At 45.3% G+C, this 12,344-nt stretch overlaps 2 protein-coding genes across 2 annotated transcripts; both read right to left on the bottom strand.

Moving 5' to 3' along the window:
• Positions 1–2,313, bottom strand: LOC308121840 (oligodendrocyte-myelin glycoprotein-like; the record flags this gene model as incomplete). Its single annotated transcript, XM_080483366.1, has 3 exons — positions 1–6; positions 1,148–2,180; positions 2,225–2,313. 3 exons carry the CDS (start codon positions 2,311–2,313, stop codon positions 1–3), a joined length of 1,128 nt encoding a protein of 375 aa, XP_080339492.1.
• A 1,778-nt stretch (positions 2,314–4,091) lies between these two features.
• LOC308122319 (uncharacterized protein) lies at positions 4,092–8,464 on the bottom strand. Its single transcript, XM_080484076.1, has 2 exons — positions 7,880–8,464; positions 4,092–6,978 (listed from the first exon to the last, which is right to left on the bottom strand). The coding sequence occupies exon 2, from the start codon at positions 6,967–6,969 to the stop codon at positions 6,160–6,162; it is 810 nt and encodes a 269-aa protein (XP_080340202.1). The 5' UTR covers positions 6,970–6,978; positions 7,880–8,464; the 3' UTR covers positions 4,092–6,159.
• Between the last annotated feature and the right edge of the window lie 3,880 nt (positions 8,465–12,344).

The raw sequence follows: 12,344 nt of genomic DNA, 5'->3' as shown, positions 1-12,344 counted from the left end.
TCACACCTACAAGCAGGTTAGGGGATCAATTAGCATTGAGAGATATGATTTTTAGGAGAAGGCCATCGCATGCACAGGGGTAACGTGCAAACTCCAGGAAGAAAAGCCCTCCAGAGTCGAGCTGGGAATATCCCATATTAATAGTACTAATAATGAAATCAGTTGAGGGTAAAACAATGTAAAAGGGGTCAAATTAAGAGTGAAATTCACAATTTTCAGGTCTGGATCGTGAGACAAAAAAGATCTAATCAGATTTAGTGCAAAACCATTAGTAACGGTTTTGACTTTATAATAAAGACTCACAAGGTGTTTTGATTTAATCGCATCTAAAGTAGAAGGAGAAGAGGTCCGGTTTTTATTAGTCTTTAGGAATACTAAATTATAATGTGAAAAACACTAGAAATTCAAATAGAAACTGCAGCTTGCTGAGAGGCAGGGTGCAATGTGGTAGAAAAAATTTAAACGCATCCAGTTATATAACAAACCTGAATGTATAGTGCCCTCATGTGCTTCGCTATACTCATTACAATTTCTCATTGATTCAGTGACATTGAAGGATAGGCTTGTACAAATGATTAGAAAAGTTACAGCATTGTTGTTGTTTTGACGTAACCCTACGCATACATAGCAGAAATGATTAAGCTTAGCATCGTTACTCTTGCAATGTCATTGACCTTTGTGCGGAGGAAAGCAGACGTTTTCACTGTAAAATCCAAAGTGTTATTGTCTCTCATATGTTTGTTCAGAGAACTTCGGTGACAGTCAGAGACAGAAGTCCCAGGTTTTGGAGAAAAAAGAGTGAGAAGCAGACAGAGAGAGTTGGGTTGCTGCTGCTGACGCCGCCAGGAAACGACTGATTCTGTCTTCTCACACTCCTGGTGCGGAGAGTGGTCGTCTTTTTTGTTTGGATAAAGGGGCTCTCTGTGGTAAAGAACCAATCTCCGGCCAGTGTCATGTCATCCCAGTGGGTTGTTCCACTAATGAGGCTCATGTCAGAAAAAGGGGACGTGTCAGTGGTGTGGGGAGAGTCAGTGGGTGAGGTTTCCTTTGTGCCAGAGGTGAGATGGAAATCGACGCGTCCCATGTGCTCTTTGTCAGCGGTGCTAGCAGGTGCAGAATGGTGATTAACAGTTAGGTGGGTGCCTACAGTTCTGGGTGTCACAGTGGAAACGCTAATAGGACGGGCCGTGAAGGTGTGGTGCGGCGTGTTCGCCGTCTCCCCGGGGGGGTGTGGAGTACTGAGCAGAGCAGAAACTGACATGTACCACCACCCTGTTACGGAGGCCCCAGGTGATGTGGAGCTCACCTCCTGGGCGCTGGCTGCCAGAGGGGGTAAGTTGTAGGAGCCAAAGTGCCATCCCCCTGTTCTGCTGGGGCGCACCCCTCCACATACAGGCTGGGTGTGGCAGGGGCAGCCCAGGATCCGTGTAGGGGTGCGTTGACACCATGACAGTAAGTAGGCGATGTCATTGTAGAGGTGACAATCCCAGGGGTTGTCACCTAAAGTGATGACTTTAAGTGATGTCAGCTTGTCCAGCACTCCAGGGGGCAGTGTGGAGAAGCGATTAGCGTGCAGGTAGAAGTGAGCCAGCCTGGAGAGCCTGTCTAAAGAACCCGGCAGCACCTTCACGAGCAAATTGTGAGAGAGGTCAATGACCTCTAGGTGTGCAGGCAAGTTGGTGGGCAGAGTCCAGAAGTGATTGTGGCTGAGGTTGAGTGTGCACAGATTGCTCAGTGTATTGTTGATGAAAATGGCCCTCTCCATCTTGTTGTGCGAGAGGTCAAGCGCTCGCAGGTTCCACTGGTACACCGTGTCATTCTTGTCCAGCAGCCGAATGCGGTTGGAAGTGGCGTGGACCTGCCAGAGGGATCGGGGCAAGTCTGCCGGCAGCCGGATGAGACGGTTGTGAGAGAGGTCGAGGATGCGGAGGTGGGTGTACGTGGTGAGCCGGCCATCCAGGTCGTGGAAGCGGTTGTGGGACAGGTTGAGGGCGCGCACGTTGTGCTGCAAGCCGTCGGGCAGCTGCCTCAAACCTCTCCAGGAGCAGTCCACCTCCCTGTGGCTGGGGCTGCAGGAGCACCCGGCGGGACACACGGCGACGACGCGCGACCCCAGCCACAACACAAGCGCCAGCTCCAGAAGGGCCTCATTGAGAGCAAGCTTCAGCAGCACATGCCTTCTATGAGAGACACAGGGAGACAGGAAGATTAGTATTTGCTGTACACAGCATCGTCTTTGGGAACCTGGAGGCGCACTGTGAAAGTAGAAGTGAAGCCCGTGGTGTGCTGGGATAGCAAGCAGGGCAGACACATTTACTGTAAGCTCTAGGAAGTTGTGCCACATTGGTTTCGTTCTTTCTAAATACTTTTGCAAGAAAGTGTCATTCCTTAGCCCAGACCCTCCCACTCCCACCCACACACACACACACACACACACACACACACACACACACACACACACACACACACACTAAACGGCAGCTCAATGCATACACATTTCCTCATTGCTTGCAGGTACACACACACACACACACACACACACCCACACACACACACACACACACACACACACACACACACACACACACACACACACACCGGCAGTGCATGGCAATCTGCTCATCTAATCATCCAGTCATGCCTTTAGAGAGTTTTCTTTATTTCTAATTCTTTTTTGCATCATCGGTTATATGCACAATTAGTCAAGCACGGAGAACAGATTTTTTTCCCCCCTTTCCAAACCTGATACACAACTGACCTGCTCTCTGAGAGAACAATTCTAAACTGCTGAAGAATATCATTCATCACAAAAGATGAGAAATCCCTGCAGTCATTTTCCTTGGCATCAGTTTGCGTGTTCAGTCATCAGTGGTTGTCAATGAACCCAGTCCCATACTCTCAGAGCAGGAGAACTAGCTCAATACAAGAGGTTTTTTTTCTTATTAATGACTCCACTGAGGACTCATGCATCAGCTGGTCCAAAGGCAGGCAAAGACACAGTCGGGAAGCTCTGCACTTTTCAAACTGCAGCATTTGTGAGTCTGGGTGTGGCCGAATGCATGTGTGTAAAAAGGAAAAGAGGCTGTAAATGTGTCCAAAACTCACCTTCTCATCTTATCATTCCAGTCACTTTTTTCTCTGCTCCTTTTTTGTTGTCCGGCGCCTCTCCTCTCTGCTCCCCTGCTCTCAGGCTCAGGACCAGCTGGTGCTCTGGTAAAGGTGATTTTTTTTTTTTTCTGTGATTGTCCCTCTTCATACAATTTGACCCCTTCTCACTTGTCCAGTGCAGTTTTTTCCCTTTTTTTTTTTTAGACGACCCCTAGCTGCCTTGCAGTTTGGTCCTATTGTCCTCTTTGAAAAGCCGGTAGATTACTATAGCCTCTTATGGATCTTTGGGTTGGCGTGTTCAGGCACTGCAGGCTCTGGATTTACACTGTGCAGTGGAAGTGAGCCTGGGAGGGGTGGGGTGTTGATGCTGGGGGACGGGGGGGTTGGGAGGAATGGAGCGCATAATGGAGAGGTCTCCGCATAAAGCGAAACTTCTCAGACCCCTTTTAGATGTGCAAGCTTTCAGGATTTACCTCTGCATTTAAAGTGACAGCTCTTGCCGTGTTCAGATCAGCTGGCTGATTTCAGATCGGTTTGTTTTCAAAATAAGACTGGCTGTTATCACCTCGATCTGTTATCCCTCTCTCAAGTATCCCCCTCTCACTAAGTAATGAGGTGCTGTAATTGGTTGTGCTTTTCCCTATGCAGATTGTGAGGCTGCCACGAAAAAGCCGGAAGATTTATTGCAGAGGGCTCTCCTCCACTGCAGCTTCCGAGCTGTCATCAGCAATACAGGCAACTCTCCATTCTGCACTGCATTGCTGCACCTCTGCCACACAATTACCCCGGGTCCTGGGGGATGGTTAATCAGAGCTATAAAATGTGGGAAAACTCAACAAAAATCATGGTGCATGAGTGTGGATCACTTTCTGAATTCATATAACTGCAGCAGACAAGAGACTCGTTCTTCTTTAATCAGTACCAGTTATTGCTTTAGTGGTTATTTAAGTTAAAGAAAGCACTTCTTCTTTTTTTTTTTTTTTGCTATGTGCTGCTTTCTGCCTCTTCCCCCATCCCAGGGCATTTTCTTTCTCGTCTGTCCATACCTGCTCTGAGATTGAAACTCGTGTATCCTGTCACTTTGCCATCTAACGAGCCTCAAAGTCAAACCCTCACCTCCACTGTCAGTCACTTCACTTCATGTCGGCTGTCAGTTTGAGCAGTGTTTCCAAATACTGAGCCAGCAGTGGAAAGATTGTCCACATTTCCCACGTTTCCCTTGAGTATTCGCTCTGCAATATAAGTCTCTGCTTGAGGACTACTTTGCATTGACCTACTGAGGCTGGTTTAAACTGCATCTTATCTTTAAACGTGCACGTCTCCCACAGCCATCGAGGTGCTTCCGTCCTTCCTACCATTGCCACAGGCAAAGCAGCAGAGGTTACTCTGCAGTGCACACACTATTTAGGCTTCCTGATGAAAGGTGCACATCCATCATGACGTCACGGCTAAGTACTCGAACAAATATCTGCACACGGCGACGGAAACGGCCCCATATTGGTTCTATTGAAAAGGTTTCGTTGTGTGGCTTTGTCGGCTCCGGTTGAGGTGAAAGAGAGCGTTCTTTCTCAGTTGTGTGGCACTGCCTGGAAGAGGCGCATTCTCTGCTTGCTAATCAAGCAGACCTCTCTTTCTCTGCCTCTCTCTCTCTCTCTCTCTCTCTCTCTCTCTCTTCCTTTCTCTGTTGCAAGCACGGACAAATAAGCAGAGGTTATACATCTGATTTGAAAACCACGGCAAAGGGTGCAGTTCTTGCCGTATAACTGACTGTTAAACACTCCGACTTTTGACATGCTATGAAATATTATATGCACAAAATGAGTTATCGTGTTCATGTTCATTACACACATATCAGAGCTGTACATTCCTAATTATATGCTGTTGGTCAGAAATGCTCAGCGGCAGGTTAGAAACACTGTTTAAAGGCACAGTATGTCAGATTTGTCCATACCTCTGATCTATGTTCTGCTCTGATCGCTGATCAATACGATGCGTGAGGGTAACCCTATGGTTACGTGGTACGATAAAGTATTTAAAAGTTTCTTCTTTAAAAAGAAAGCTACTTGAAAGGCACAAGGACAGACGCTACTCTTTTCATACGTTAAGTCAGCTCCAAACAACACCATCATCAACACATGTCGGCCTCCGACATGCCGTCCTTGTGCTCCAGCCTGTGTGGGGCATTAATACAGCCGCATCAGCGTCACTAATCATCACACACAGGAGGAAAATGTTGACCCGCACAAAACAGGACCTAAATACCATGATCAGTTGTAACTTTAATGGAAAAAACACATTTATCTAAAACAATAGTGACTACATTGTAAATATTGATATTTTAGCATGAGAGTCGATCAAAAATGTGATATTTTGGTATCTATCTGCACATCATGACTTGTTGGAGCCGCTGTAGTTCCTAGGCTGTCCTCAGTCCAGCTTTCAGAGTTTCAATAGTTTAATTTGAAGCCAGGTTTTTTTCACAAACTCGTAAACAGCTCAGATTTATTTATTTATCAAGGACACCTTGATGGAAGCGGGGATCAATCCGCCGATAATGTCCTTCAGCCACCGTTGTCTTTACTCACCCATCCACCAGTGTGGCTCCTTTCGCTCCTATTCGACTGAGGACAGACTGGACGCTACAGGAAGCTGCTACAATATTTTGCAAACAAGTACAAACAAAGGAGCAAAATTCAGCAAAGGATTTGAGCTGACACATCAAGATTCGCGTGGCTCAAGAGCCATAATAAAGTGAAAAACACCAACTGTGGTACAGAGTTCTCTCCTTCAGCAGATTGGATTGGATGGAGCCCATTAGGTTAGCTCGCTAACTTTACTAGCACAATAACCCATTTCAAGCTTTTTAAATTTGATAAAACCCTATTATTTTTTTTTGATATTTCTAAGTTTACAAGAAAGAGTCCTTCCATGTTAGATCTTTATCTGAGGGTAAATTCTGCACAATTCTTTTATTTGACAGTTAAGAAGTCGTGAAGCTATGGCGAGCTAAAAGGAAGTTGCTCTGGAAACTTCTTGGCTTCAACAAAAAGTCTACTTTCCATCCTTTGCTGGCTCTGCGGCTTCAGAGGGGGATGCCGCTTCAGCACCGGGGGACTTGGAGTCGGCCGCCTCCTTCTGTGGCTTTGAGGAGGAGTTTTCAGCCTCGGTTACTCTGGCCGCTGACGCCTCCTCACTGGGGTCAGCGTCCCCCGCCTTCTTCCCTTCTTCCTTTTGTCCGTCCTCGTTTACCTTCTCCCCATCTTCCCTGACGGCACCATTCTTCTTCTCCTCCTGTGTTTGCTGTAGGTCAGCCATCAACACGGTGGTTTCTTTGGCCTCCGTCTCCGACTTGCTTTTGTCCCTCCTGGCAGTTCCCATCCAGTACTCGGAGTTGCTGACCAGGTCGCCGTTGTTGCTCAGCATCTTTATCCGTCTGTTCAGCTGGCACACCTTCAAGGCCAGCAGCAACGTGGACGTCAGCGAAACAAAGCAGACTAAGATCACACCGCCAGTCGCCACTAACGCTGTGGCACATACTTTGTTGGCAAATATTCCACCGGGTGCAGTGGCGGTGGTGGTGGTGGTGGCTTCAGGACTGGTCCTGGTAGTACTGGGCACGCTGGTGGTCATTGGGTCAGGGAGGGATGAGGTGTGGTCACTACTGTAGACTTGGGAGACTGTTGTTGCATCCATCTGGCTTGTGGCCTCTGACACGCTGCTGCCAGCACTGGTGAGATGTAATTTGGAGGTCGAGGCGGTGGCGTTCTCTACTCCTGCCGCGTCAACGCTAACACACACCGAGAGGAAAAGTAACACACCCAGGACTCGTCCACAGGACAGCGGGTGTTGGAGTCGCTTCATGACGGTTATCTGAGAAAACAAGTGTGGCGTTTTAAGTCAACCTGATGGATTTACCCGCAACCGTGCAGATATGAACAGCCTTCATAAGGCAGATCAACTGTAATTGGGTCTACTTGCCATCACATTTGACATTATCATTCTTAATTAACACTTATGTTTTAAAAACCAGTCATGTATCAATGCAATACATTATAACTAAGCCAAAGTCGGTAACTAAAACTATGATTCCCACAGCAATATAACATTATTTCTTGAACTCAGTCATGCACAGAAAAAAAGAACAATCTAAAAAAGATCTGCTGATTAAGACATTTAAAAAAAGCATCGATTGGTTTTTCAGATTCAAACAGTTTTTTAACAAAATATTATAATGGAAAAAAAAAAAAAAAAACAACAGTAGAAAGTTTGGCAGTCAAATAAAAATTACGACTTGTTGAGTTCATACAAGCAACTGAACCAAGTTCCTCTCAGTACAGCATGATCACTGGAAATAAAATAGCTGCCTTTCAAAAAGTGAAAACTATTATGATTTGAGACTAATTTAAAAGTGCATCCAGTCCCAAAAAGTCAACTCATTTAGAAATTGTTAAGAGTTTTCATTGGTTTTCCAATAGGTTGGCCTCCTTACATTTCATATTATACATACTTAAAGCACTTTTCTTGTTCTTGTGTTGTGTGAGGACATACTTGTGAACGTATAACTCCAGAAAGTGTCTCTCAAACAGGATGTTAAACTTATTTTAAAAACATCACATTTAGCGTACATACATATACTGCGGTCTCGACCGTTAAAACTGCTCAAAGGGAATTTGCCAACCTCTAAAAGTTATCGTCAGTTGTATCCAAAAGTAAAAATCGGAGCGATTTGACAGAATCAAAGATTGCGTTACAAATAAGATGTTTCACTCACATTGTTGGCGATCTCGGTAAACCTCCAAGGAAGACTGGTACTTTGCCTGAATGAATACAAAAACGCGATTTGCTTCGGTTTGTATGGAAAGTCTGTCGATGACGGCGCCGGCCTAAATCAGTTGCATGCTCCACTTACTACTGTCTTGTTCTCGCTTCTGCATTCGGGGCTATATAAAGACGAGGAAGTGGTTTTCTATCCGCAAGGCTGCTGCTGCTGCTGCTGGTCAAACAGACATCTGTGAGGTACCGGTAACTATTAAAAACCTGAGTGAGTGATCGCTGTTCACCTCGCTCACACGTTTTCGGTGAACTGTATTCTGTATCTCAAGCCGTGAGTGAACGGAATGTGCGCTTCCTGTAAATGTTCACAACAGCCTCGGTCAAACAGACAGTCAGAAAAAACGTTAGGGGGTCATTCCAACTGCAATTTGCATCATTTCGTACAATCCGGGACAAACTTGGTCATCGATCTTGCCTTTGGCCGGCTGTCAAAGGTTACCGATGCTGACACACTGATGAGCCTCGTTTCCTCTCTTCCGGCCACTTTCACTTGACATATTAAATAAACATGCATTAATCTGTCATCTTTCATCGTCATCTTGGTATTTCGGTTCAAACCACAGCATTTCCAAGACCACTTTCATTAGAGCCCCACTTTGACGTCGCGTGTCCAAAACAAACGCCCGGGTGACACTCGTCTGAAAATCGTTCTTCACTTTTTTTTTTTTTTTTTTTTTTTTACTGAACACGAGCCCAGAAAGGAGACACAGAAGATATGCAGACTCTATCATAATGGACGAAAGGAATTACCCAAAGATACAGGAGAAATAGTAATGAGTGATGAGCTCACAGAAACCTGGATGTCGTCAATAAAAGTAATAACATCCCTAGCACTGGTTAATCCCACGTAGAGCATAACCACACATGGAAGCAGACCACCTGCACTTTAAGTTGAGACGTCTATGGGAAGACATCGCGTGTGAGATCAGTGCACTAATTTGCGTGACGGACCGAAAGGATTATGCGTCTTCCTTTTCTTTTTAAGAGCTTCCTCTTTTCGGTTTCGTCCCTGACTGTATGCTTGACGCCGGCCCGTTCTTGGCGCCTGCGCTCACCGCGCTCAGGAGGAGGATGTGCTTAATCTGGCTCTGTGCGCGCACACGGCAGAGGCGAGGCAGCGACGCGACGGAGGAGCCGTCGAACTCGGGCGTTTTGGTGAATCAACACGCCCTCATCCCGCACGAGCATCTGTTCTGCAGGTACGGCGGCAAAGACCCCGGAGTCTGCAGCTCCGACTCCCTGCTGTTCAGCCTGCTGTGCCGTAGACAATTTCATCATCACGGCCATCAAAACAACAACAACGAGCAGACAGTGGGGGGGGGGGGGGAGACAAAAAGAGCTGATTATAAAAATGACATAAACAGCTGTTTTCTCACAAAAAATCACAGCTCAGTGGGTTGGATCGCTTCCTGTTATTTATTTATCTTTATCCAGGCAGAAAGGTGAAAGCAAGGTGACAGAAGTACATGACCGATGACGGTATGTAGAATCAATTTGGAATGCTGTTGGCAAAAATCACACAAATTACTTTAATTAATCTGTAACAATCTCTATCATCTCCATCGCTTTGCGACATCTGACAGCTGTAATTACAAAATGCAGGTTGTTTTTTTTTTCTCAACAAACTACAAACGTATTGTTCAGTACTTTTTTTGGGGGGGGGGAAGTTTCGAAATTCTGTAGCTAAAATCTTAAAGGAGACATATCATGCTTTTAAATCCTTCCTTTTTACATATAAATCATACAGTTGTGGTCTATATAAAGCGGAACTGCAATGCTTGGGTCTGAATTCCTCATTATTAGAGCTCCACAGGCCCCTTTTCTACCCCTTTTCTGATGTGCTTCTGAGAGCAACTCGTTTTGGGGCGGTCTCTTCAAATGCAAATGAGACACTTCATACCCCGCCTCCTCTCCAGGTTGCAGAGGTGACACTCGGTTCAACGCCACCCTGTTCGGCCATCTTTGTAGTTTGATAGAACAGATACAATTATCTAGCGGCGCAGAAACTTTATATTCACACATTATTTACAAAATGTCAACAACGGAAGATTTGTCCATCCAGCCATACATGTTGGAGCCAGAGTCGGACCCGGCGGAGCGAGATGAAAATGACGATGATGCACCTACAGAACAACGTCTTCATATGGATGTAACGCAATGGTGTGTTACTATATTTACACTAACTTCTCCATCCATGCCCACTACTACAATACTGCCTGTATTACAACGACTATTTAACACAGAAGTTACATTATAATCTAAAACGAGCACACAGCGCTAACATATGAAGACGGTGCAACTGCTAATGCTAACAAAACAATGACAGGGACGTCTTATCATCACACTTTTTAGCGTTATATACAGCTTACCGAAGTGCTCTGTTCGTCGTCTCCATAGATAGAAGGAACTGACCGCTCAATCAGACCAAGTCTTTCGGCAAATCCTTCTTTATACTGGCGGAGGTTGCTGAAGCAGTCGTCCTTAAAGTGATTCGCGCACACAAAAATGACCTTACCCACAGATGTGGGTACATTTCTGTGAAAAATAAAACTCAACCAGGCACTTCGAAAAGGTTCTGATGCTGGGAGACGGTGTAACGAAGCTTGTGGGTTACTACATCCAACAACCGAACATTTCGACTTATCCTCTCGTAACTTCGGCACCCTTAGGTTGGACTACAAAATCGCAGCGAGAAACAAAAATGGCGGATTGCTCGAAGTGTCGATGTCCTAATTTGGCAGTTCCGCCGGGAATACTGTGACGTAATAGTTCAAAAAACGTAGTAGAGAATAGAAAAATCGAAACGGATCGTAAAATATGACCAAAACAGAATATAAAGATATCAACGGAGCACCTGAAGAGACTACTTTGAACTTTTCTGTACTTCTAAACACTCTAAATATACAACAAAATGCATTTAAGGGCTAAAAAAGTGGATTTAGCATGATATGTCCCCTTTAACAAGACTCGTGTTGTTAAACATCGCAAAACATTCCAGCCACATTCAATAAACATTCCTTCCTTTTTTTCATCCAAAATAAACCCGACTGCATTTTCTGTACATCTCTTTAAATAAACTTCACAAATCTACATTGATGTGATGCCAAGAGGAAACATCAAGACTGATCTAAAGAAAAACTATCACGTGCCAATGAAGACAACTGGCTCCGACATGGAACGTTTTCTTGTTATTCCTTATTTAGAGGCTAATACTGCACTTGAGCGCTTCGTAAGCCCTCGAGGTGAGACTGTAAAATGTGAATGACGCTTTTGTCACACATCAGGTGGCAGTGTCGAGTCACTTCCAGTGCCAGTCTGTCCACCAACGTTTTGGCTCTTTTTCCTGGTCTGCACCTGTAAAGGGTCCAGTGGGTAAACGCCATGTCGCTGCTTCACATGTAGACGAACCACACTCAATACACCATCTTGTGGCACAAACGTGTATTGCATGACTAAATGGGTTAGCGCAGGACGAAAACATTTTTCATTTAGACTCATAGATATGAGTCGGTGAAAGACGACACTGTTTTGAAGTTTGGAATCGACTACTTGGGAAAACAATATGTGGGATAAAGATTTGTGCGTCATCCCAGAAATAAATAATGGAAGATTTTACATTTCTATTAACATTGGAGCATTTCTTCCTCTTTGTTTTACAATATCACATTAGCTGGCGCCACAGACACTCATCACACGCCACTAAACTCGAATGAAATCAGCTGAGGAGCAGATTTCTATAATATTCTATGATAAATACACATTAAAAAAACAAACAAAAAAAAAAAACAACCAGTCGAGATGCTGGAGCCCTGCATCTGTCCTTGACGCGGGTTTAATGTGGCGGAGTGAGGCATCGTGGAGCTATTTATGTGCGAAAGGAAGTGAAAACAGAAGGAGAGCAGATGACTACATCTCAAAAACCCCACATCGTCCTCTGAGTAATGGAAAGTTCCACTTGTCAGTAATACGCTCTCAGCGTGTGCGTGTGCGTGTACTCCTTTTTGTTTGGTTGAACTGGTACCTTCATGTCTATAAATAGCTGACTTGCAGGCTGCGGTGGTGGACAGCTTCATTAAGGACAATCCCAAGGTCATCAATAGAGGCTGACAGTTGTAGCGGTGGGCTCAGCAAGTGTCAAAATGGCCTCCAGAAAGCTCTCTCTCTCTCTCTCTCTCTCTCTCTCTCTCTCTCTCTCTCTCTCTCTCTCTCTCTCTCTCTCTCTCTCTCTCTCTCTCTCTCTCTCGCTCTCTCTCTCTCTCCCTCACCTGCATTTCACATGAGAATTGCGTTGATGAATTTGTGCCGGCGTCTGTGTGAATTCTTAGACGTGTTACTATCGACACCTCGCAGCCTCGTGCGTGCTCTAACCCGTCTCTTCCGCACGTCGCCCTCTGAAGTCATCC

This window comes from Lipophrys pholis (assembly GCF_963383615.2).
Source record: "Lipophrys pholis genome assembly, chromosome: 16".
Lineage (NCBI taxonomy): Eukaryota > Metazoa > Chordata > Actinopteri > Blenniiformes > Blenniidae > Lipophrys > Lipophrys pholis.
This window is presented reverse-complemented; position numbering and strand designations above follow the sequence as displayed.

Bases quoted from the DNA above. Each gene is read 5' to 3' on its own strand.
- LOC308122319 (XM_080484076.1), bottom strand. From the start codon at position 6,969: ATGAAGCGACTCCAACACCCGCTGTCCTGTGGACGAGTCCTGGGTGTG.